This window comes from Poecilia reticulata, chromosome 9 (assembly GCF_904066995.2).
Source record: "Poecilia reticulata chromosome 9, P_reticulata-male-v2, whole genome shotgun sequence".
Lineage (NCBI taxonomy): Eukaryota > Metazoa > Chordata > Actinopteri > Cyprinodontiformes > Poeciliidae > Poecilia > Poecilia reticulata.
Window position 1 is genome coordinate 13,129,105 of NC_088838.1, and position 25,420 is coordinate 13,154,524.

At 40.5% G+C, this 25,420-nt stretch overlaps 2 protein-coding genes across 3 annotated transcripts; one reads left to right on the forward strand and one right to left on the reverse strand.

The window, feature by feature from the left end:
* The first annotated feature begins 289 nt into the window (after positions 1 to 289).
* On the forward strand, positions 290 to 15,390 carry rab11fip1a (RAB11 family interacting protein 1 (class I) a). 2 transcript variants are annotated; one of them, XM_008419045.3, is made up of 6 exons: positions 290 to 1,036; positions 8,007 to 8,443; positions 8,576 to 9,497; positions 10,979 to 12,652; positions 13,248 to 13,350; positions 14,227 to 15,390. In XM_008419045.3, exons 1-6 carry the CDS (start codon positions 687 to 689, stop codon positions 14,428 to 14,430), a joined length of 3,690 nt encoding a protein of 1,229 aa, XP_008417267.1. In that variant the 5' UTR covers positions 290 to 686; the 3' UTR covers positions 14,431 to 15,390. The 2 variants fall into 2 exon arrangements, with proteins under 2 accessions (XP_008417267.1, XP_008417268.1); XM_008419046.3 differs by lacking the exon at positions 10,979 to 12,652 and having other exon boundaries at positions 298 to 1,036.
* Positions 15,391 to 16,954: 1,564 nt separating this feature from the next.
* Positions 16,955 to 24,343, reverse strand: prlhr2a (prolactin releasing hormone receptor 2a). The gene is made up of 3 exons (XM_008419044.3): positions 23,816 to 24,343; positions 20,233 to 20,713; positions 16,955 to 18,913 (listed from the first exon to the last, which is right to left on the reverse strand). The coding sequence occupies exons 2-3, from the start codon at positions 20,691 to 20,693 to the stop codon at positions 18,277 to 18,279; spliced, it is 1,098 nt and encodes a 365-aa protein (XP_008417266.1). The 5' UTR covers positions 20,694 to 20,713; positions 23,816 to 24,343; the 3' UTR covers positions 16,955 to 18,276.
* Between the last annotated feature and the right edge of the window lie 1,077 nt (positions 24,344 to 25,420).

Consider the following 25,420-nt stretch of genomic DNA (forward strand, 5'->3'; position numbering starts at 1 on the left):
GTTTGCTTTCATGTTGACAACTGGGCGTGGGATAAATTTCTCCTCGACTCACCAAAAATGTGGCATTTAATTTCTACGTATAAACAGAGAAATATGTTTAACTTGTTTTGTGTTTTAAAATGAAAATTAGCATAAATATACTGTGGTTTTGTCATATATTGTCTAATTTTCTATCTTGTCCATAGCAGTGGGACAAACAAATTAACGGTACTCATAACATTTTCTCTGTCCAATCATAGTAAGACTTTAAAGAACTGACACTTATTTCAGCCAATCAGAGAGCCGTATGCAGACCCTGGGTGGGGACTGATGGTATCAGGGAAGTGAGCTGTGGAACTTGGCGGAGCGTTAAAGAGGGAGTTGTGTTTATAAGTCGCTCTACAGAAAGACACTCAGTGAAAGATGTTTTATCTTGGCTAACTCAGCGTGGACGTTGTCAGCTCAGCGCAATGTTTACCAGAAATTAATAAACAGGTCCGTAAGGGTGAAGTAGGAAGGTGGACTATTACGACACCCAGCTTCCTGAACAGAACAAACGCTGAGGTAATCGACACCTACAACAACGGAGGACGGCGAAGGTGAAGAATTAAAGTTCACAATAAGGTTTACCAGCACTTAAACGTTTTAAGTTATTGTTACTAAACAACTCGAGTCAACTTTTAGTCAAACTTGACGGACTTTTAGAGATGTCTTTGCTCGACCAGAGCCAGCAGTTGTTCCCAACGAGTGTTGTGGTAACGGTGCATCAGGCTCGGAACCTGCGGACCAAGGGCAAGAATGGCACCAACGACGCCTACGCCATCATCCAGGTGGCCAAAGACAAGTTCTCCACTTCGGTGGCGGAGAAATGTGTCGCTCCGGTGTGGAAAGAGGAGGCATCGTTTGACCTGCCGCTCTTCCACCCGGGAAACGCCGAGCGCTGTACGCTGTGCATTATAGTCATGCACCGTGCCCAGGTGGGACTGGACAAGTTCCTGGGCCAGGCCGTGGTCAACTTGCTGGATCATCATGCAAATAAGTCCCGCAAGAAGACAGAGTAAGTGGCTTCAGAGACGTTTTCTTCAAATTGGGTCAAACATTTTATCATTGGCTTAAGTCCAGTTTTGGTTATGATTAATAAGATTAATCCTAAACACGTAGATGCACAGCTAATAGCTCTACCTTATCATTTTTAAAACTAAACTTTGTTACATTAACAGTTATACTTTACCAGGGGGAAAAGTGGCCAACCAAAGTAACTTTAGTACACTAAAAGTACATTTTACAAAAAACGACCCATCAGAATACATTTATTTTCACATTTCAAAACAGTAAAATTTTACAATAACAACCAAAAAAACATCAACAATAGCTTTCATTCTAAACCTAATATTTAAAAAAAACAAACTCAGAAAGTGTCCCATTAAAATAACGTTAGATCTGAAATAATTGCACTATACAGTAAATGCACATAAATATCAAATGAAATTAACATGCGAATATTAAAATGTTAAATAAATTGAATAAGAAGTTATCATTTAAAACTAACTTTAATTACAAGTCATTTTATTTAGTGAAACAGCTCTTCTAAAGAGTACTTTTTATTAAAATATTCTTTGTAGTTTACCAACAAGCTCCACTGAAACCAGTTTTTGTTTTTTTTAAAGAGGAACCTGATCTGGGTTGAACTTTTATACACCTTTAGAATAATACCCTAGATAATGAGGTTTATTGAGGCCAGCAGTGTCCTTTTCCTGTCCTCAAGGGTTTATCTTCTGAATTAATATTTTAGAAACCTTCCAGCTCCATCATGGTTGAGTCAGTGATGGGTTTTAGGCCTGCATAGGGAAGCCGTATAATAATTAAGCCATATGCAAGTGTGAACTGTATTAAAATTAAAAGAAGTAGGAATGTATTTATGGGTTGGATGAAAATGTTTAACTGTTCTCTCCTGCATGTCTCAGTTGAAGTTTAATAGAACATCTCATATCTGCTCCCTTGTTGTTAATTTTAGTTTAGAAAAAAATTGAAAACATTTCACTGCTTTGTCTGTCATCATTAGACCAGCTCCAAATATTTGTCTGGAACTTTTACTTGTTAAATTGGTCTGAAGCCAAAGTCATCCGACTTGATGACGGAGTCATCCTCACGCCATGCGAATCTCACTCATACGCATTTAGATGCGTACACTGCATGCGTCCACACCCAGCGGTGCATTACATAAAGCAGGATGACATTCGTGTCTTGACGTACGGTGCGAGTGTAGCTACCATCAAAAATAACACTTCCTGATTGCTGAATTGGAAGGCTTACACCCTGTTTTGTTAGAAAATGTACAGATAAAAGAAACCTAATTTGGACTCCGTGTTTACGTCACTCTTGATGTGTTTTCATGATTTGCCTTTATTTTTAAAATGACCTTTTGGATAAACTGAGTTAAGACTGTAAGTTTTTCCGTAACCACACAGTCAGGAGATCCCTTGATATTGCTCTGAAATGACCTCATTGGTTATGATATCTAATGTTTGCTGAGGTTGTTTTTATAGCTTGGTGTCGAAGTTCAGATCTTGCTGTTTCCTTCTCCTTCATTCTCCCTACCCACATTGCTCACTCAGACTCCCACAAGGTTTAGTGTGCAGACAGGAATTGGATGCTCTGCTTTTTCCTTGAAGTGTGTGGTGTTAGATTACTGTCCTTCCTCCCTGTTGTGCTGAGACAGTGTGTGACATTGAAGTCTTTGTTTTCTACCTGAGCCTTTTCTTTTCTGTTCTTTCTTATGCAAAAGTTGTTTGAGAAATGTTGTTGATTCTATTTTTAATAATTTGTTGCTGCAAGTTGCTGGAATTATTTTCTTTCAGGATGCCATTTGCACTTCCGTAGTAAATATGTTTAGAATATAAAAAATAAAAAAAAATAATTATCCTTCTAAACATATTTATAAAGCATAGGTTGACATCTTTGGTTATCTTGTGATTAGGTTTTACTTGTCGATACTTATTTCAGGTTGTGTTTGAGATCTGAACTCTCAAATACAATCTTGGTTTAGAATTGTAACACTTAAGCATACATTTTTGTCAACTTTAATGTAATTAAACAATTAAAAGTTGTAGAGATGCACCACTCGGCTAACTTAAACAAGTTTGGCACCAATCAGAGGTCAATAATTCAAATACTGACCAATCAGTTTGTTTTTTTTCCTCCATCAATACATACATTAAAATTAAGACTGTCCACTATTTCTCTTCACAAATGCATCAGCATTTTTTAGTTTAAAATACTTTGGCTTTGAGCCAAATGTTTTGAGTACACTGCATATCATTTGCTCAAAGATGCAAATTATATATTTTTTTCTGTGGGATTTGTCTGTGAAACTCTCACCAATTTTCCTTTCCTTTTTTTTTCTTTTGGTCATTTATCTCCAGCTGTTAGATTGAATACTGGCAGAAAACCAGAATCTCAGACCAAACCTGATTTGCGCACCTCTATGACTATTGATAATAATAATCTGATAACATTTCTTTTCCGTTGAGCCGTTGAGCAATGTGTGACTTATGGGTAATTTCAGTGACTGGCTGATAAAATGGAGCATTAGTACTTTATAAAACATTGCCCAAAACCCACAGTTTAGCTCGACATCTCAGAAGGCAAAAGATGGAAAATAGGCCCCACCACTGGACAGATGCAGGTACATTAATGAGATGGTGGGTGAATTTGATTGACCCAAATTCTACGGTGCCAATAATTCATTGCAAAGTGCCTCGGGATGTTTTTCCTAGATACCAGTACACTGAGGTCGTCATAGGGGAAGTTACAAGTCTTGCAGACTAGGTTGCCTAGTGTCAGGTGTCCAGACACTTGAGCCTCTGTGTTTTTGTGTAAACACAGAGCATAGCAATTACATTCAAAGTTTCTTGTCTTGACGTATGACCAAAGCTAACAAACTCACCAAGCTGTAACGCTGAACTTGGTTGGAGCTGAACACTTCTTTCTTGCAGTGCCCTTAAAATTATTTTCATTTATTCTGAAAGCTTCTCCTAACAATTTAATATTAGTGAATTTTGACAGTAAAGACATAATATTAGCCAGATTTTCTATCTTTTTGTGAGCCTCCTTTTGATCAGCTTGTTCCTGCTCAGTCTGACCTCAGTCTCAGGTTAATCATTACATTTAAAACAGAAGTGCTTTTAGCAGTTAACAGAGGAAACCTGTCCAGCAGGACCAGTAAGCATCTAACGTCAGGGTTAAAGCTCTATTATATGCAAACAAACAGAACTTGAAAACACCCTGACATCCCTTTAATAACCATATCAACGTCTTTGCTTTTGAAGCCCGCCCTAGTGTAATTGCTATGAACAACAGCAACAAACCATTTCTCGCCGGACTTGGGAGAGTGTTATTGGCCTCTCCTTGTGGTTCATTAGGGATTGTTTGACTCAGCCATTTCAGTTTAGGGAGGATGTGAAATATTTGAATTAGACTCTTTGTAATTCATATTACTGCACATGCTGTACAGATCCTCTCTGCAGGCTTGAAAGTGCGTGAGGAATGTTGGTTCACTCCCAAACTTGTTTCCTGGCTGTTATTCCCACAAGAGGCTATCTAGATGTGTGCTACAACAGGAAAACTCGGTGAAGCAATCCCACATGGACTGCAGATAACTAACTTGTTTTTTTCCAGACAGGCCTTTATGCGCTGATTCATGTCTTAAGCAGACCTCTTAATCTCCTCAAATAATATATGGAAAAGATTGGCACATTCAGGAATTTGATTAAGGGAAACATTGATTCATGAATTTGTAGTTTAAAGTCAGAGAGCTGTAGGAGTCTACCTTCAAAATGAAAAGCTATTAAAGTGAAAATATTGGCAATTTTACCACTGTATTAGTATATCTATGACTGTCAAATTTGAGTGATTAAAGCAGAAATGACCAGCCTCTGATTACTTTGTTTTTGGTTTGCATTTTAAAGAGGGCTGTCCAGAACGCTCTTACCTGCCTTTACAGACAATAAGTGGTGATGCTGCACAACAAAAAGACTGGGGTGTGGACTGGGGGTGCCTGAACAATGCTGCAATTGTCCAGCTTTGTTTGCACCCATTCTAGCATCGCGAAAGCACCTGGAACAAACTGTACAAAGCTTGATGATGCCAATCCGTTAAGACAGTTGTTTAATTTCATTCATGAAGTATTTGAAGTGGAAGTTATTAGAACAAATCCAGCTTTGTGAGATTTTTGTACAGCAAATGTATTGTCCAGGTTCACTCTTCACAAGAGCTAGCTGAAAGGTCGGTTCACACAGATTACCCACGAAGCTGCACAAATCCCCACAAGAAAGTTATTATCCAAAATCACAGCCACAACAACAATTTATGTTCATTCTTGTTTGTTTTTTTTAATGAAGACGTCATTTTGCCAAACATTGCTAAAAATCGATAAGCTGGATCAAACTTCAGTTTGCTTCCAAATTATCACCCTTAATGTCTGGTGTCTGTGAGTTTACTTGCATCATTTTACATCTCTGTAATTCTTTGTTCACAATAACTGTAATTTAACATGGTAGATTCCCAACAACCCTACTTACATTATTGTTGCCAGAAAGCATAAAATACAGACCTTGTCACTAACAAATCATTTGACCCGTAGTCACTTTAAAAGTAACAAACATTCTCTTAAATTCAATAAGATAACATTTTATTTTGGTGAAACATCAGCTTGGTACATTGCAGTAAAACTTTACTGCATTAATGAGTAAAGTTTTGCAAAGAAACATTGTGCAGTATTTCCATTTAATCATATTTTCAAATATATTGACATTTATTGATGTTCTTATGACGCTAAAAGTGGGTGCGGAAATGAAACTAAAACTCCCAACCATGTTATTGGAGTTTCAGGTTTCATTTGGGTTTATCATCATAATAAATCACAATTCTTATCTTAAACTTTTTTCCCAACTAACAATAAATTACTCTATAATTGTCCAACAATGTATACATACAACAGCCTGACTGCATTGCTTGCATACAGCAGACAACCTGTAAGGTTGGCAGTATCTGTTATATTTACAGTAAAAAGAAAAGTTTAGTTTTGGCATTAATTAATAAGATGCACACTATTCTAATTTCTCTGGTTAAAAACAAGCTTGTTGGATTCTATCTTCGAAATTTATCTAATGTCATTAACAACTGTTTCCATTCGAACATGTCCCCAAACAAAACTAAACATTTTATTTTGTTCATATAAAGTAACTTGTATTCACTTGAAGTAGACATGTGCATCATCTTGCTTACATTTCAGGTCTGTCTGAAAAAACTTTTTGTAGTTAAAATTAAACATTTAAGTCATTTGAGATTCATATTTCAGGACACGAGATTATATAAATATTATCTGGTCCCACAGTGTTATTTACAAACTATAGGTCAAAATACAGAGGCAGTGTGCATGTGGAGGAAAAAAAAATCAACCTTGAAACTCTTGCAAAGCTAGTTTAAGAGCATTATCTTTAAGTATTTCAGGTTGGGGTGACCTTTCTGCTCTCATCAGTGAGGAATTTGGGTTCTCTTGTCTCTACAGCATGCCTTCAGCTGATTGTTTTCGTTGGTATTTTGTCAAGCAAAGCTCTCCTGGGCATCTTTACACACATTTCATGTCTCCTAAGGATCAAATTTTGATAGTTCCTTTAATACTTTGATTTTTTTTTTTTAAGCCTCGGTCTGTGGGGGATAATTTTCTTATTTTACTACAGAACCCGATGGTTGGAGTATGGGGTTTCTAATCAGCTTCATGCCTGCGAGGCGCTCAGGTCACGTAGCTGCTCCAAATTCTTACCCCATCCTGAGCTATGGTAATTGTTTTGAGGCTATTGTGCCGATATTTTCGGCACTCATTTGGTCTCATTTTTCCAAAAGCAATTTATATTAATAACTAGGGCTAATATATGTATCAATCGTTAATGTATCAATGTTTTGCAAAAAAAATATGTGAAACAAGATGAAACGAAGAAAGAAAACTGTGCAGCTGTTGTATTTGTTAGTTTGTTCACTACAAACACATTCTGACACGTTGACAACCTTGAGGAAACGCAACAAATTAATGCCAAAATATTTCAGGGTGCAAACAGTTCGAGAAATCTGAAAAGCTAAAGTGATGGGCTTAAGTAAAAACACCATCACTGAGCTCTTCTGCTGTTAGTCACAAAACATAAAAAAATAAATTCAATTTTAACCTTTACAACAACTCTCTACGTCTCAATGAATGTTATTTTAGGTTGGAGTATTTTTGTTAAAAAGACTTGTAGACAGGAATTCTTACAAAATGGCTTCTTAAAGTTTTTTTTTTTTTTTTTTTTTTTTACCAGGATTAAGATTTGTGTAGAACTTCTATATTAGAAGCGTCAAAGATTATATATATAAATTATAAGACAAACTAAGGTAGCCAGCAATTACTAATTATGACTTATTTCAAAGCTTGCTGGATCTCTTAATTAACAGGTATTCAAGCGAATACTTTTTCTCAGCGTTTCAGCTGATGAGGTCATAAGCTTCTTACGTTTTCAGTACTTGGTAGCGCCCTGCGTGGGATGGAGTCGTTTTGATTAGACCTGAAATCAGCCGGGGGCATTTTGAATGGAGAAGCAGAGTTCATGTTGGTAAAAAGTGGTCAAATTTTAGATTTCATGTCCACTTTGCTTATTAGAAAATATGTTTCTGGAAATGTTTAGGGTTTTATTGTCTTAGTCATGTTTAGGGTTTTTTTTTTCTTTTCTAAGTCGCATACAAAAATTAATCCCAAAAATGTTCAGCTAGCATTCCTCCTGTATTCTGTACAAATTGGCTGTATGCACTGATGCAACGTTAACATCTAAAGCAGACTTTCTTAATAAATGTCTCTGGCCACAGTTTGATTTGAGGTGTCATATTAAGGGGACAGTTTGCTGCAGGGGGTAATCTGTGCATATTAAAGCTCATTTGAAGATTCCTGTCATTAAACAAAATGGTGTCATTTCATGTGTCACATTCTGCTCTTATCACAGCTGGTACAAACTGGTGGACAAGACTGGAAAGGAGGACAAGGTGCGAGGGGAGGTGCTCCTAGATATCCAGTTCATGAGAAACAACATGTCGGCCAGCATGTTCGACCTTTCGATGCAGGACAAGCCGCGCTCTCGCATCTCTAAGCTGAAGGACAAAGTCAAGGGAAAAAAGAAGGAGGGTCCCTCAGACTCCGTCTCAGCTATCGTCCCCCCTGTCAGCCAGGTGCTCACAGACAGTGAGGGGGAAGCCGATGCGCAGTCGCTGAATCAGTCTCCCAGTGTAAAGAAGAAGTCAAAAATCAAGAATCCCTTTGCCTCCAAATCAAACTTGCAGCGTAACATCTCCCAGTCGTTGTCCACACTCGGGACGCTCCCTGAAAAGAACTCATCGCTCTCTGGAAGCCGCTCCTCTGGCCTCAATGTGGATCCCTCTGAAGGTAATTTGACCTCCCTGCATGCTGCGTGCTCCGTTTGTGTTGACATTTCTGGCTTCCTTCTGCTGTGCAGTGCTATTTAAATGTGGTGTTTTGCATCTCGACAATGACATCATGCTTCCCTTCCTCCTGCAGGAAAAAAGAAATTCAAACTCCTGGGGCACAAGCGAACAGGAAGCTCTGACAGCAAGGTTTCTGTGGGTGCGTTCTCCTTACTGGGCCGCTCCAAGCACAGCAACAGCGAGCAGAACAACCTGTGCATCAACGGCAGCCACGTGTACGCAGAGGAGGCCGAAGCTAAAACCGGATCTACTGTCAGTCTGAACAGCTCAGGCCTGGGTTCTGTGGAGGACGTCCACAAACACACCTCTGTCTCTGCAGACGTCAGTAAAAGTGTTGCCGTGCCTTCATACAGTCACGATTCTGCAGAAAAAGAACTGCTGGAGCAACGGCGCCATCAAGAGGAGGAGAATAGAAGGCAGGCTGAGGAAAAGCGCATCGCAGAGGCCAAGAGGTTGGAGGAAGAGGAGAAATACAGGGCAGAGACCAAGAGACTGCAGGAGGAAGAGCAGCGCAGGCAGCAGGAAGAGCAGGAGAGGAGAAGACGCTATCTAGAGGATGAAGCAAAGAGGAGAAGACAGGAAGAGGAGGAAAAGAGGAATGAAGAAGAGTACAGGAGGCTGGAAGCGGCTGAGAACCAGAAGCTTGAGGAGGAGCGCCGGAAAGCAGAAGAGCAGAAACGCCAGGAAGAGGCCTCCATGAGTGAAAGGCTGTCATCTCTGTTCGGGATGATCAGAAAGAAGGAAGACAAGAAGGACGAGGTGCAGCCTCAAAGCAAATATGAGCAGCCTCCTACAGCAGCAGAGTCCAAGAGCCCTGACCTCTCCGTCTCCCACCACTCCCCTAATCCATTCGACAGCATCCCCCTTCACTCAGATCCTCGACCTGTCGGCAACGAAAGTCCGTCTGACCCCCAGAAATTCGGCCGCAACCAGCAATCGCCTTCTGCCACACTCTTCCTCAACCGTACTGCCAAAGTGTCCGCAGTCAAACCCAGGTAGGTGTTGCACTGTTTACACCAAACTGCACCAGTTATGTCATTCCATTCACTGCAACCGTGTGACCCTGAGCTGTCCTTTCCTTGTAGTCTTGCTTGACTGAAATGTAAATACCCTACGATATACGTTTTTTTTTTTTTTTTTATCTAACCAGTGCATGGACACATATACTGGCGCAATATTCACAGATACACTAGAAATGTATAGTCAGAAACTCTTGCACTTTTCCTCTTCATCATCCCTGCAAAATACTAAAACTGGGGCATTGCACAAGTTTCCATCCTGTTGATATTTACTGTGACTCTGCCTTTTTAGCAGAACTGCATTATCTCAGCTCACCAAGCCAGCCAGTGGTTGACAGACCTGTTTAACTAGTTTTGTCTCGCCATTGAATGTAGGCGTGGCTGTTGTTGGGAAAGATGCTGCTGAGCAGGTTGTGGACTGACCAGAGCTCATAAGCATTCACTAAGCCGTGGCGTCTATCTCTCTCTTTGTGCAACTCTAGACAACGGCTGATTTTTAGCTTTTCTCTTTTGTCTCTTTGCTTGTCTTTTGGACTGATCTGGAAACTTTTTGGTCTAAATGGTAAGACTGTTTTTGTTGTTCCCCTTTTTGTTTTACACTCAAACTTGATTTCTAAGAGGTTTACGTGGTTACAGTTTATAGACAGGGCAAGGTTGTGTCCTTTCAAGGTCATATTAAACGTCATTCGGCTCCTTCACATTTTGTCAAGCTGTTGTTTTGGTTATTGTATCAAATATGTGATGATCTCAGTGTACTGTACAGTCATGACTGAGCAGCAGCTAAAAATAGAAACGTGATTGTCTAGTGGTAGGCCTTTATGGTCAACAGTGGAGTGCTAATTATTTGTATTTTATTTTAGGAGGGGAAGCATTGCTTTGATTAGGGATGCACCAATTACTCTTTTCCCAGCCAATTCTAAATACGTTTCTTTGAAATTTGACACACTTATCACAGTTTTTATTGATTTTTTTTTTTTTTATTGAAATATAACATAAGATATAAAATTAAAAAAAAAACCTAAGCTGCAGGTTCTCTAATAGAAGTAGTAGTTTGAGTTCAAGATAAAATTAGAGGACATCCACAATTAGGGTTTAATATACCAAACTTTTATGGGATTTTGTAACCTAAAAAAAAATCCCACCTGAAAGTAAATTTTGTTCGTAGATGGGAGTAAAGACCACAAACTGCCACAGATCTTGACTTGATGTCTTTCTTGTGAACAGGGCGAGACATCAGATTTTTTTTTTTTTTTTTCAGTATTTGACCTGGTTATTACTATTCCATGTCAATCTTGAGAATTGATTGGTGCATCTCTATACTTTCTTTGTCAAAGTTATAAAGCCCTTTCTCAAAATTTGACGTGTGATGCGCTGGTTTAACTGGTGGCGGGTTGTGCGTTGCTAAAAACGACTTTGGTCACACTGACTTGTAGGCCTTTGTTTTCACTCCCTGGCAGATTGCCTCAGATTTTGGAGTCTGAACCAGCTGACCACCAAAGCCCCAGTCAGCCATGTCCTTCCCCAGGCCAATTTGAGTCTACCCTCCCTAGCGTTCCACCAGATTCCCCCAATACCTTCTCCAGCTTGCACTCATCATTGGCTCCACCTAACGTAAGCCCATCTGGTTCTCCTCGCGGCAGCACAGAAGATTTATCCTTTGTCGGACGCAAAGGATCTTCACCCCCCATGGCGGATCACAGGAGAAGATCAGCTCTAATCTCCTCGTATCCTGCACAGAGAACCCAGCCTGAAGAAAATCAGGTTAATGTCAGAGAGTTCAAGAACCCTGCGTATGTGGACGATGATGAATCAGAGCAAAAGAAGGTTTCTCGGCCTCCTCCGGATTACAACATGCTCTTTCCCCAGAAGAGACACGGTGTGAAAGGCCAAACTCAATGGGACCAGCTGGTCTCCGAGTTCAGTCTGAAGCGCAGAGACGGTGCACCTGAACTTATGGGTCCCGAGATGAGCGTAGACGGACCAGTAGAGGATCCAAGACCTCGGTTGCAAGTAACGCAGGAGACTCCTGCTATCAAGAAACATCAGGAGACCAGACCTGTGTCAACAAAAAAGGTGGCAGCCCCTGCTCCACCTAAGCACACGGCCTCTCCGGTCCCTCCTGCAGTGGTGGACTCCAGTCAGAGACACGGTCAGAAGATCACTCCTCAATCTCTCCTGAGGTCCAGCTCACCTGCGGTTCCATTATATGTAAAAGCGTCTTCCACAAGCACCGGAAAGTCAAAAGACGGAGAAAGGAAAGAGCCGTATTACTCAGCTGTGGCAACGCCTACACCCAGTCGATTGGCTGCTGATACAGCCCCAGCAGATGATCAAAGAAAAGTCGCCTCGAACAAAGAAGCACCAACGGCTAAACCAAGACAAAGGGATAGTGGTGCAAAGCCAGCAAACGAAGAGGAGTCTGCTGTGAAGGCGAACATCCAAGCATCGTCCAGTTTAAACATGAGTGGCATGAACAAGAAGGAAAAGGAGAACTTTACAAAGACTAATCAGTTTTCCAGCTCTGAACGCCTACCTCAAGACTCAACGGCACAGCTGAAGCATGGTCAGGAAGCGGATATTTTTTCAGGCAACGTGCAGAGAGAACAGAAACCTGAAAAAACAGGAGGGATGCCATGTAATTCTAATAACACCTTAAATCAGGACAAACCATCTGCTGATGTAAAGGGCTTTGACTCAGTCAAACAAGGTGAGAGCAGCAAAAAGGGTGAGCAATCAAACCCGGGCAGTCCCGCCTTCCAAAGGAGAAATTCATCGAGAAGAAGGATTCTTCCGTCCTCAATTCTCTCCGAGAACGTTTTTATGCCAAAGCAAGAACCAGGACCTGAAGAGGCGACAGCCTTACCCACAGCCAATCAGGTGGTCTCTGGAAGAGGTCTCTCCAATGCATCTGTCCCACCGCAGCCTGAAATGCATGGGGAGGAGGATCAATCACCAGCTGAACCTTTTGTTGCGACTTCAGCTTTTCCGTCCTCGCAGCCCTTCTCTGTTCTTTTGGAGGAACCAGCAACACAGGCAGAAAATATGTCAGGGGGAAAACCACTTTTGAGAGCATGGGTGTCCCCCTCTGAAGCTCAGCCTGTCAATAGTGGACAAGGATTGAGTCCACGCAGGTGAGATCGAACAGGCTGATTCCTGAGTTTGTATTTGGGGAATTTTTTGTTCTGATTTACTTGTGATCAAACTGTTTCCACCATGGTGCGTTCAGAGGCAGGAGGCGAGGTTTTTCATATGGATCTTGGGTGTCACTGTTGACTCTGGCTCTTGGGCACTGTCCTCATTCTGATTTACTTATTTATTTGTTTCCCTCCTTTTTGGTCTGGAATCACTTTACGGTGGATGATTCTGCAGGAGTCCTTATGCTTATTTACAGATTACAGTTTCATTTGGGAACGGCTAAGGGGTCCATTTAAACTTTCGTTTTCTACTTGCGAAACACTCTTTTAGCTTCTGCTCTTTATCATCTCTTCTTGCTCCAGCACTGAGGCAGCTCTTTGGTAGAAATGTGTCCAAGTCACGGAAAAACAGACTAACAACAATAATGCATTAGAAACCTCCAAAGCATAATATGTGATCTTTAATTTTACATTAATTGGTTTTAACATTTGTTTATAATCTATTGTTAACATATTGAACACCAGTTTACTACCCACTTTAGCTCCTATGTGGACTTGATGGTAACCTAAACTTTTTCTTTTTCTTCAACAGGCCACATCCAGTGAAACCCTTGAATTCAGCTGAGAACCAATCCACCAGCTCCTCTGCTGTAAAAGACAACAGAGTTTGGGACACCACTGCTGGAAAAATTAAGGTAAACCATAATAACACGTGTTTCAGATAGAGGGGAAAAATGTAAAAAATAAAAACTTAAATTTTAACAACTTTGAGTGCAAATATGTAGTTTGTTTTTGTGTTAATTTACAATTTCAAATGTCCATTAACAACTCAGGATTTAATGCCTTTATCTATTTTGGAGGAACATTTTTTTAATTACAACAACTACTACTTATGATGTTGATGTTTGGAGTTGATATTAAAATACAAATTAATTATTCAGTAATTTCGGAAAGGAATTTATTGCAACAGATTTTGTTAAAGGGGCAGTATCATGTAAAATGTACTTTTTGAGCTTTTTATAATGTTATCCCCCTCAAAATCCTGTTCTAAGAATTTTGGTTTAATCCACTTAAATTAATTTATTACAGATTTTTTTCTTACCAGGAAAATTTGCTCATGTCTATGAGGTCAGTTTGTCCAGGTTTACTCATTTATTCACACAACTAAAGTCTTGTCATCCATTCTACAAAAAACAAAGTTAAATTCTTCTTTTTAGGTTTCTGCCTAACAGGACAAAAACCACCACTGCCTCACTTTCAAATTTGTATTTGTAGAACATTTTGAAAACGTATCATTCTGCTTAACAATTATGCACTATATTGGGTTTCTGTATCAGTTAACATCCCAGTCAACTACACAAATTATTATAGTGTGAAAGAATGTTTGTTTTTGCAAGGCACTGCATGTCACTGAAAGACCTAAGAAAATTCATGTTGAGAACTGATATAGCAAACATTTTTTTTCTCACTGTGACAGGTTGTAAATGTAAACCCATCTCTTGTAACATGTATTCAAACAATTTTCCTCCAGCAATCAAATCAAATGATTTCCCTGTCTTTGTCTCCGCCAGTTGGAAGAGTCGGGGGAAAGCGGCCCTTACAGCGAGCTGACAACCGAGGAGCTGGTCAAGCTGGTGGTCAAACAGCAGACTGACCTGTCCAAGAAAGCCGCCAAGATCACGGAGCTGGAGGAATACATCGACAACCTGCTGGTCCGGGTCATAGAGGAGAAGCCCACCATCTTGCAGTCGCTCAACATTGCCAAGCCAATCTGAGTGATCAGAGCGAGCCTGACTTATAAACTCTTTGTTTCAAAAATCTGTTTGTACTGTTGTGGTTCAGAGAGGTAGATACACTATGAATGTCTTTTAACTATATGCACTTTTATTAGTTTTAAGGGGGAAACATTTTCGGAGGATTTTAGCATCACTAACAAGCAACAAAGCTTTATAATTGGCATAAAAGACGATATTTAACTCTAAGGTACTGCCGTTTGATTGGGCTGTTTTAAAACCATACCTACTGAACTTTATGTAGTATACTCGAAGGGCAGAGACTATCCTTTACCTCTTTGATCTTTTTACTCTGGTGCTTTGTGTAATTTACTGCTTCCTGATGATTCATCCCAAACCCATCCCTTTTCACTCACTTCAGCTTTCCTCCCAACACTGAAGTCTTAGTATAGAATATAATTATTTTATTATTTTTGAAAGCATCTGTTTTGTAACCCGTTGACAACATCCATCACTGTGGAATATCACACGGTCCTTTCAGTCTTTTCAGGGATTTTGTGCCCTTTGTTGCTACAGGGAGCTGTTATTTTGGAAACTGGTGGCTGAAAGCAAGCAGCTACTTCATAATGTGTCTTATATGATTTTGTTTTTAAGCAGAGTATGCACAGTTTAGGATATGAAAAAGCAATAGTTCCGAAACCTGCCTTTCTATAATTGATAAATGTATTGATCACTGTGATTGTCTTCCTATATATGTTTAATGTTAACCAGAGACAACACTAATGCAACCTTGCCTATGTCACACTAATGAAAGCCTCTGCAGAAATATTTACGCACAGTATGTAGACGACTGCCTTCAAGCCTTTACTTCCAAAGATTATGGACAACATCTCCTTTTCATCTTTGGAATGCATAGCTTGGTGAAGTATTTATCCAACATATTGGTACATAAAAATCTGTAATTTTGCTTTATTTGGAATAAAGACACTAAGTATTACCAGATTGTTTGTCTGAGATGTTTTCTGTTCGACAGCATCAAGATCTATTTTATATTTGGTCTAAAGAAACTATAATATGGAATTTGGTACCAAAACAAAAGGCTTGTGCCATTTACAGCTACAATCTAATTGGCTTCAAAGCCAGGTGCTGGGTTTTCCCACCTGTGCCAGTTTTGAATTGCACTAAGAAGGAAAGAATGCTGCTTGTCATAACCAACAAGATATGGATCCAAGGTGTTTCCATGGAAACATGCAATGACCTATTGCAACGGCTTGTACTAAATCAAACAATCCAAGGTTTTTTTTTTTTTTCGTTTTTAAATCCTCTTCTCATCTGGGTTTGAGAATGATAGTGAAAAATAGATCAAAGTTGACTTGTCTAAGAAGAGATTTAGCAGTTGCATCCTGCAAGGTGCAGATGGTCAACAACAATAAATGTTTCAAATGTTCAGGTTGAAAGAGGAACTCCAGAAATGAATGTAAAGGTATTTCTTTAAAAAAAAGAAATGTACAGTGGTACCAGTCTAAAATTTGCCTTCAAAGATTTATAAATATTCTTATTTGGACCAAACAGGTTATTTCAGAAAAGCAATTTCCAAGCACATGCCTCTGTCTCATACTTCAACTATAAGACAAACACTTCTATGAAATGGAAGCTACTTGGCAACACACAACTATTGAAAACTTTCATGTTGAAAACACTATTTTTAAGGACAGAATGCCTGCACTTTAATCATTACTTTTTCATGTTTACTTCTAGGTCATTATTGTAAAAAAAGAACCTTTCAGCCACGGTTTAGACAAGCAAAAAGGAAGAAGGCCTTTGATGTCATCGATCTAATTAACAGTAAAGGAAAGACGAGACAAAACTCCCACTTCTCGGCGCTCAGAAACCAGAATAAGCTGAAGTATCAGACAGGCATCAGAGCTGATGTGCTCACAACTCACTGAAGGTGAAAAAAAGCTGAAAAATATTCACAACTCATGGTACATGCCTGTAATGTTGAAACATTCAGCAACACTAGAGAAAATGTGTTATAAAAATGTTTTTTATAATATGCGAAACGTTGTTCATTTGCCATAGTGCAGCTCAATTCACATTCCTCTTGTGATGTCATAAAATACACAAAGATGAATTAACATTTATTTATTTATAATTATACTGTTTTTTTAAAGTCAATACATTTAGTGGAAATAAAATACTGGATAATAACTTTAAATAACACTCATGATCACCTCTAATAATCAATGCGAGTTTTTTTTGGCACCAACAATTCTTAACTCAATCATTTTCTATAGTCACTTTGCTCATAGTTGTGTTTACAGTGGGACGAACCCTGAACACATTGCTCATCCATCAGAGAACAACCATACACAAACACACTCAGGCCTACAATTACAGGTCTAAAATTAACCCAGCATTCATGCTTTTAGACCCAGAAGTGATGGTGTGACGCGGCGCCGCACCATTACACCACAGTGAGCTCACATTTAATCTTTCTTTCTTTCTTTTATTGCCAGTAAGTGGCTGCTGCATGTGATCAGCAGTTGGGTTTTTTTTTCTGTCATCTGTCATGAATGCCCCTGATGAAATATCAAGCTGCTTGTTCAACCAATTAGCAACACCCATACACTACCACAACGCAACATTAGAATTGTTACAGTGTGAAAGGAGAAGAGAAGGCAAACCTTCAAATGGTCAGTAAAATGTTGTAAAAAACATATCTACATCAGTTAAACCATGTAGAAAAACTTTTTGTTTTCCCCATTAGCCCAGGTGAGGCTCTTCTTGCATTGTGTCTGGTTTTACAGGTGGCCTAACACAAGGAATGTGACAGATGAATACGTCTGTGTCTGGTGGCTCTTGAAGCACTGATTCCACCCACATTCCACGTCTTGTGAATTTCCACCAAACTCTTGAATGAACTTAGATTTGCAATCCCTTCAAGGTTGTTTTTACATCTTTTGCAAGTTGTAATATCTTCCAGATAATCTGCTAAGTCATCAATCTCCCTACATGATCATGTAGGACAAAACATAACAGTAAAAATTGTTTGGGGAAATTGAATTTCAGGTTTGGATTAAAGCTGTGAGCCATAATTATGAAAGTTTACAAAAACCTACACAACTATTTGTTTAACATATTAAAATAAATAAACAAAAAAGAGAAAGGAATCAAATTTGACATCCCAACAATATACTTTTAATTTATTTTATTTTCAGTTCAGTGTGTAAGCAAACAACAGTTGACCAAATGGGACACTTTACATTTTTACATTATATGGCTACACTGAGTTCTGAGCTAGCCTGGCCATTGCCTTTCTACGCAATTACATTAGATTCTCATCTCCCTTCAGTGCTCTGACTGGGCTTTCTCCCATTGATCTCGATTTCTCTGGTTGAAATTCATCCTGGCCAATCAGCGAACAGAAGGAGAAGTTATGAACGATGACGTAGATTTTCTGTAGTCTGCCTGTAGCTTTAGCAACAGCAACGGAGGACGTGAATGAAACCGTTCAGTCCACGTTGGTCACACTTCCAAATGTTAGCAGCAGCCTTGCTCTGCTCGCCACTTCTCTGTTCATAGTGGAGGATAGTTGTTTACAATGCAGGCAATTTCCAATAAGCTTCGTACATAACGTCATGGCCAAATGTTAGCGACTGGGAGCGACACTCCAGGAAGCAATCATTTGCTTCTCAGTAGTAAAAAAATGCCCAGTTGTGCGAAGCAAAAGTGTAGAACATGGGGTTGTTTTATTTTGTTTATTTTGTTTTAAGGTTAAGTGAGATACGGTTGACAAGATCTCCTCTGCACTTGAAACTTAACGGGATCAGACAGTTATCAGAATGAGACGAATCTACTCGACCGCGGCACGAAGCAAGAGGAGCTTCACAAAACCACGCTGGCTGTGGCGCAGTTGTTGGCAGAGATGCCAATCCGGCGGCGGCATGTGAACATTTTGCGAAGCTCGGCGCGAAAGCGGTCGTGCAGCCATGCGTAGAGGAAAGGGTTACAGCAAGACGAGCTCATTGCGCACAGATGGCAGAGCAGCTGTATGAGCAGAAAGTAGCGCTTATCAATAAGATCAATGTCAATGTCACGCAGGACGTTGAACACGCTAATGGGCATCCAGCAGACGCCAAAAGCTGCGACCACGAGACTCACAAGGCGAAACGTCTTGCGCTTGCGCAGGCGCTGAGCCTCCGCCTGGCTCTCGGTGTGGTGGCCCGGCACGACGCAGTTCCTCAGCTTGACTGAGATGCACAGGTAGGAGATGCAGAGCGCCGACAGAGGCAGGACGTAGGTAATGAGGAGTGTGCTGTAGGCGTAAGCCAGACGCTCTCTCTCCTGACCCATCCAGAATTCCTCGCAGATGGTGAAGCCCTCGTTTTTGAACTCCACGTGGTAGGTGTGAGCCACAGCAGGAGCCACGAGGCCACAGGACAGCAGCCAGATCCCAGACAGAAGGTAGGTACACGCCAACACGGAGATGCGCTTCTTCAGCGGGTGAACGGTGGCGTAATATCTGAGAGGAAGCAGAACGAAAGTTACAAGAGACGGATGGAAACTGATGGGGAATAAATGTCAACGTACATGACTCTCTGCAGGGGTGGAAGACGAGCAACTTCAGTCAATGCTTGCCATTAGGAATTGACATATTGTTGTAAGCTTTGAAGCGCTGCAAATTAAACCTGCTCAGAAGTTGCTTGTTGGAAGCAAAATGCGTACTTTCCAACCGGGAAAATACGACTGACTTTGTTCTGGCCTCAAAAGTATTCGGGTCAGATAGGGTAGACTTTGTGCAACGCAGCAACAGTGAAAATGTATCACAATATGACAAATCATCTTTCATCCTGCTTGTCCTACATTCAGGCAGATTTACATCTGAATAAACCAAACAGACGAGGTTAATGGATAATATCTGCTCAGAGCCGAAGAACACTCTGAGAAAGAATTGAAAAAAACACTTTTATGATGACAGGAAATCTTCATCGAAAGCCCTGCTTGCACATAGAAAACGGCCTTAAGATTTCTAATCCTCTCATGCATGTCCCCTTCTTAAGAGGACGTGTGGAAGGGCCTTAATTCTGAATAAATCAGTGCAGCAAACTAAAGTACTCACAACTCTTTATTTTCACATTTTGTTGCATTAACAACCACAAACTTTAGTGTGTGTGTTATTTGAAATTAATGTGACAAACGCAGGAAAAACGCAGGTATGGATGTGTCTTTACACATTCAAAAATCTAAAACATGAGGCGAACATTTTTATGCAGTTCCCAGAGTCGATATCTCCTAGAGCCGCCTTTCTCGGCTTTGCAGCTGCACATCTAAAGGTTTTGCCCATCCCCCTTAGCGGCATAGCTCAAGTTCAGTCAAGTTGAGTAGCAACTTTAGGTCTGGACTTTGACTGGGCCATTCTGACACAAACTTCCTCTGACCTAAACCATTCCATCGTAGTTCTGTCTCTCGGTGAAGGCTTGCTGGGTGAACCTTTTCCACAGTCTCAGGTCTCAAGTTTTCTTCCAGGATTTCCCCTTTATCTTTGGCTCATCTTCCCAATAAACCATGAGAAAAAGGATCCTTACAGCATGATGCTGCCTCCACCATGTTTCACTGTTGGAGTACTGTGTCCATGCAACGTGGTGGAACCTTAATTTTTCAGACTCGGGGCGTTTTATCTTTTTCCACATGTATGCTGTGTCCTCCAACTAGCTTTTGGTAAGCTTGAAGCTCTGACTTAATTTAAATATTAGCTTGCATATTGTGACTCTTTCATAATTCCTGTACTGCAATCTAATAGTTGTTTCTGTGTTTGAGCTATCCACATGTTGACAAACTCACCTGTCCACGCCGATGGCAGTAAGCGTGAACACAGACACGTAAACCGTCACCGGCTGGATGAGGTACACCAGGTAGCACATGAATCGGCCGAACACCCAGCCGTGAGGGTTGAAAGCGTAGGCCAGGGTGAAGGGGACGCACGTGACACAAATCAGCATGTCAGAGAAAGCCAGATTTCCAATGAAGAAGTTGGTGACGTTGTGCATCTTGCGGGTGCGGCATATCACATAGAGGAGGAGGTAGTTGCCAAAGATGCCTACGATTGCCACGAGGGTGTAGCAGGGTATTATCAGCAGCTTGAAGGACTGAAGTAGCTCCACACCAGCAAACTGAGGGATGCGCGTGGAGGAGCTGTTCTGCAGCACCACCTCAAACACCGGAGCCGTGTCGTTCCCGCCGTCGTCGCGCTGCACGAATGTGGCGCTGTGCTCGGCTGTCCAGCTGCTGCCTGTGCCCTCCATCCAGAGAGGACGGTGTGGACCTGGAGGCAGGAAATCATGTTTACTGTCATGTGCAGCGTGAGGTCAAACATTCACTGTGGAGTTACTGTAGTGGGCCCTCTGGCCAAAGAGGATCAAAAGAAGCAAAAACAGAAGTTATCCGTAATAGAGCTTGATCAAGTTTTTCTTCCATTTTTTTTAATATTCCTTATTTGTCTTTCTATTCAACAGGATTGGATGGTGAGTAAGAAAACTTTACTCCACAAGTGGCTGAAATAGGTGCTAATTAAACACTTTACTGTTTTTCAGGTCTACTGCGTTACGTCACTACTGGTTCAAAATCTCGCATGCAGCATTTATAGAGGCTAGATCTTAACTGATTAAGTCTGCACAGATAACTGGTTCTTTTAATTGAATGTTTATGGTACCTTTATTTGTTGTGAATAACACACGCACGCACGCACACGCACACACACACGCACACACACACACACACCCACACGCACGCACACACACACACACACACACACACACACGCACAAAACATTCTCAAGGCCTTCTTGTTAATAGGGACACCATATGCTGAGGCATTACTGAAAATAGATGTTTTTAAATAGAGTTTGAGAGTTGTGAAATCTCCACTGTATTTATTTATTTACCTTTTAAAGTGGTGGTATTCTGTGTTTTCCAGGCACATATGGTGCTTGTATAGCACAATGAAGTAACTATGTTTTTTTTGTATTATTTATTTTGAATTATGTAGATGATGCCTAGCTTCCCACTCATGCATTCATATATATATATATATATATATATATATATATATATATATATATATATATATATATATATATATGTGCATATATATATATATATGCATATATATATGCATATATATATATATGCATATATATGCATATATATATATGCGTATATATGCATATATATATATATATATATGAATGCATGAGTGGGAAGCTAGGCATCATCTACATAATTCAAAATAAATAATACAAAAAAAACATAGTTACTTCATTGTAACTATATATATATATATATATATATATATATATATATAACAACTGCACAGTGGCGCAGTTGGTAGAGCTGTTGCCTTGCAGCAAGAAGGTTCTGGGTTCGATTCCCAGCCTGGGGTCTTTCTGCATGGAGTTTCCATGTTCTCCCTGTGCATGCGTGGGTTCTCTCCAAAAACATGACTGTCAGGTTAATTGGCCTTTCCAAATTGCCCCTAGGTGTGAGTGTGTGTGTGTGTGCATGGTTGTTTGTTTGTCCTGTGTGTCTTTGTGTTGCCCTGCAACAGACTGGCGACCTGTCCAGGGTGTACCCCGTCTCTCGCTCGAAACGTTAGCTGGAGATAGGCACCAGCAACCCTCCCGACCCCACTGAGGGACAAGGGTGCAAGAAGATGGATGGACAACAGTGCTTCTCAATATGTAGTCCATAAACATTCTTGGGAGCGTTGGACTGAGAAGTGGTTCGTATATTGAGCTCAGCAGATGCTAAGTTTCACCAGCTATTTGCTAATAGTTGCTGACGCTAGTCTGGAGGAGCTGTGTTGGGTTGTTCTGTGTGGCAGAGATTCTCCTGAACGGCTGCCACCGGAGATTAAAGCAACACCCCAGATATGTTTTGGATGAGGGAATAACATTATAACATGGTATGAAGTTCAATTTAAACAAACCCCTTTTAATCTTTCTATCAGAGTCATAGTAGAAAACCTGCTGCTGTAAAGTGGGCTTAGTTGTGCGTCAACAGTAGCGGTGGTGTTGAGGCCACACTTCTGTCTTTCTCTTGATGTATCTCAGAACTTTGTGTGAGCAATGAGAATCCCTGACTAAACGATTCAAGTGACACATTCAAATGGAATAATTTCACTGCCATATTTAGAGACCACAAAGACATGAATGAAAGTTGCAGCTGCAGTGTAATTCTGACATCAAGGATACTGTAGAAGAGCTCTCTTCAGCTTGCATAGCTCCAGCAGACCTTCAGCTCAAACACTGAATGATAAAACAAATCCTGCTGCGTGACTCACCTGCTGTGGACAAACTGCTATCCACGTTCTGCTCTGCGCAGCGTCCATGTGCACAATGCCAGAGATGGTGGCTCTGGGTGCACTATATTTAGCTCATGTAAGGATGTTTGAAGGATATACATGCGGTCTGAAGTGCCCAGCAGTGCGTGGCATGGGCAGGGAAAGGATTGGGATAATTGACTCAGGTGGGGGGAAAAAAATTGATGAGGAAAAACTTGCATTTTCAAAATTTGTATTCAGGCAGTTTAAATTAGGTGGATGGTGATGAATTACAAGATGAACCAATATCTGTTCAAATGCACGATGAGAACGAATCTATTCAAACCTTGCTAAAATTATTTTTCTAATCAGTGCATATAAACACGGATATTAAAAACAACAACAACAAACAAACAGGGAAAAAAAATCATTTGATTATAAGTCGAGGTGATTCAATATTTATCGTCAAATGCGTGTAGTTGTTTCTTCTAATCAGCTGTTAAGCGGGTTTTAATTGCAGCTTGCCAGACAGCGCAGGCTGCAGCAGGAGCAGATGATGCCGCGGTGTGGATGTGGTGATGCTCCCAGTTGTGCAGGCAGCATTTAAAAAGTCTGACTTGTTTCTTAAGATTTTCAGTTTAAACAACAAGGACGCTTGAAATAAACGGTTCAGCGCGTGGGATTTCAGATTAACGGAACGCATTTCTTCTAAAAATGCCGATTTGTGCTTGGAATAAATTTTACACAATCTAGACAAAAATGCAGACAGTAGTGCCGATTGATACTTATTGTTTCTCATATTGGCTCCCCCCCTGCCCCCCTGAAATTCAAGGTGTTTATTTATCGCCACTGTCTCTATGGGATGCAGAAAAAAATGTCAGGCAAGACATCTGGACATAAGTGGTTACAGACCGATGGAAAGATTTACAAACATACTTGAAGAACTTTACTTATTCCCTTAAATGACAAGCGATCTCGCGCGTAATTTTTCTCTCTCTCTCTGTGTCCTATTTATCCAGTCCTCACTTTTGCTCAGGCTAAATTATCTTTGGGTAAAAAAAAAAAAAAAACGACACATTTTGTTTTAAAGACGATTAAATCCTCTTACCTTATGCTCAATATCCCAGATTTTAGTCGCAGACAGGCGAGCTTCTGTGCGCCTCCTGTGAGGAGTTGCTGCGTTGCGCGCTCCTCTCTCAGATGCAGGCTGCAGCAAGATGTGCGCTTTTACTTTACTGCTCATGTGTCAGACTCAGATAAGCGCGCGGGTTTGTGTGCTGCAGGAAAAAAAATCAACAAGTTCGGCTCTCGCAGACGGATCGCTTTAGTTGTCAAGTCGAAATTGATTGACGGCGCCCTCAAATCCATCTGAAAAACTCAAACGTCCTCACCCGAGAAAAGGCAGCATCTATAATGTTGGAGAGATTTTTAGCTCCATTTGTGATCTTATAAGTAATCCCTCTCTCCGGGGAATGTAAAAAAAAAAGGCACATTTGACCAGGTTTTGATAAATGTTTTTGATAAGGCGAAAGGAGACGTGAAACAGCTGCTTTCTGATTGCTAATATGAGTCACGAATGATTTTTGTAAAAATAAGTTTTCTTCATGGGCAAAATGTCTCTTTTTTGTTATTGTTCACGTCACTGCAGGGGCTGAATTGTGTCCTTCTATGCTTAGATATTTGTAAAAAGGGCAAAGGGACAAGGATGTGACGTTATGTGAATACTAAGTGGCATTTTTTTTAGCTGTACATTCAGAGCAGTGGCTGACTTATGTAAATTAAATCTCAGTTTTTGTTTTGTTTCTTTTTTCTTCTCTAGCAAGCCGGTTTGCAGCAGAGGAAAAGGTTGCAGGGATGGGCTGATCCTGAATCCCCATCATTGTGTGAAGCTATGACCAGACATGGTCCAGATCCTTATGGGATTCTGCTCGCCACGGGAGTTTCATCTAGTGTTTCCAAGGTTCAGGCACGCTCCTATAAAGACAGTTGTAATCAGTGGTGGTGCCGGCTGGGAAAAGTACAAAAACCTCCTACCTTGATGGAGCTCCTGATAGCCAGATTCTACTTGAGATGTTGAGAACAAGTAAGGCTGCTTATGTCCAATCTGTCTGCAAGAAAGTTCAAACCCTTTGTCATGAACGAAAAGTCACTTGATAAAAACCTGCAATCAGTTGTTCTGGAAATATGATGAAACGCCACAACCAGTGTTTTTCCAAAGGTTATTATACTCTTTTATTTATTTCTGTATGCAGAGTTGGCTGTGGCGTTTAGCAGAAATTCATTTGTAGACACAAATCCAATTTATCAAATTGTCATTGATCAATATTTAAAGGTCAACATGCTGCAATTAAAGCTGCATGTAAATGCATGTAACTTTTTCTATACCTTTTTTATTATTATTATTACTTTTTTTTACGTATTTGTTGAAGATGGTATCATGTTGTGAGATTATGTTGTGAGAGATAATCTGCGCAACAAAAAAGAAAGAAAATCAAGCTTCTCTGCTTTCTCCCAGTGCTCTAGAATCGACCAATCAGAGCCTGCAGGTCTTAGCGCTTGTCAGTCACAATCATGTGTGGCTCAAACCACTCCTCCTTCCTCCTTCCTCTCTGCTGCCACTGCAGCTTTTATCCAACAGCAGAGCCAGTTTTAAATGCTAAGGCTAGCTGGCATAGCCACTGACAAACAGTTTTCCTGGACTGTAAATTGTTTC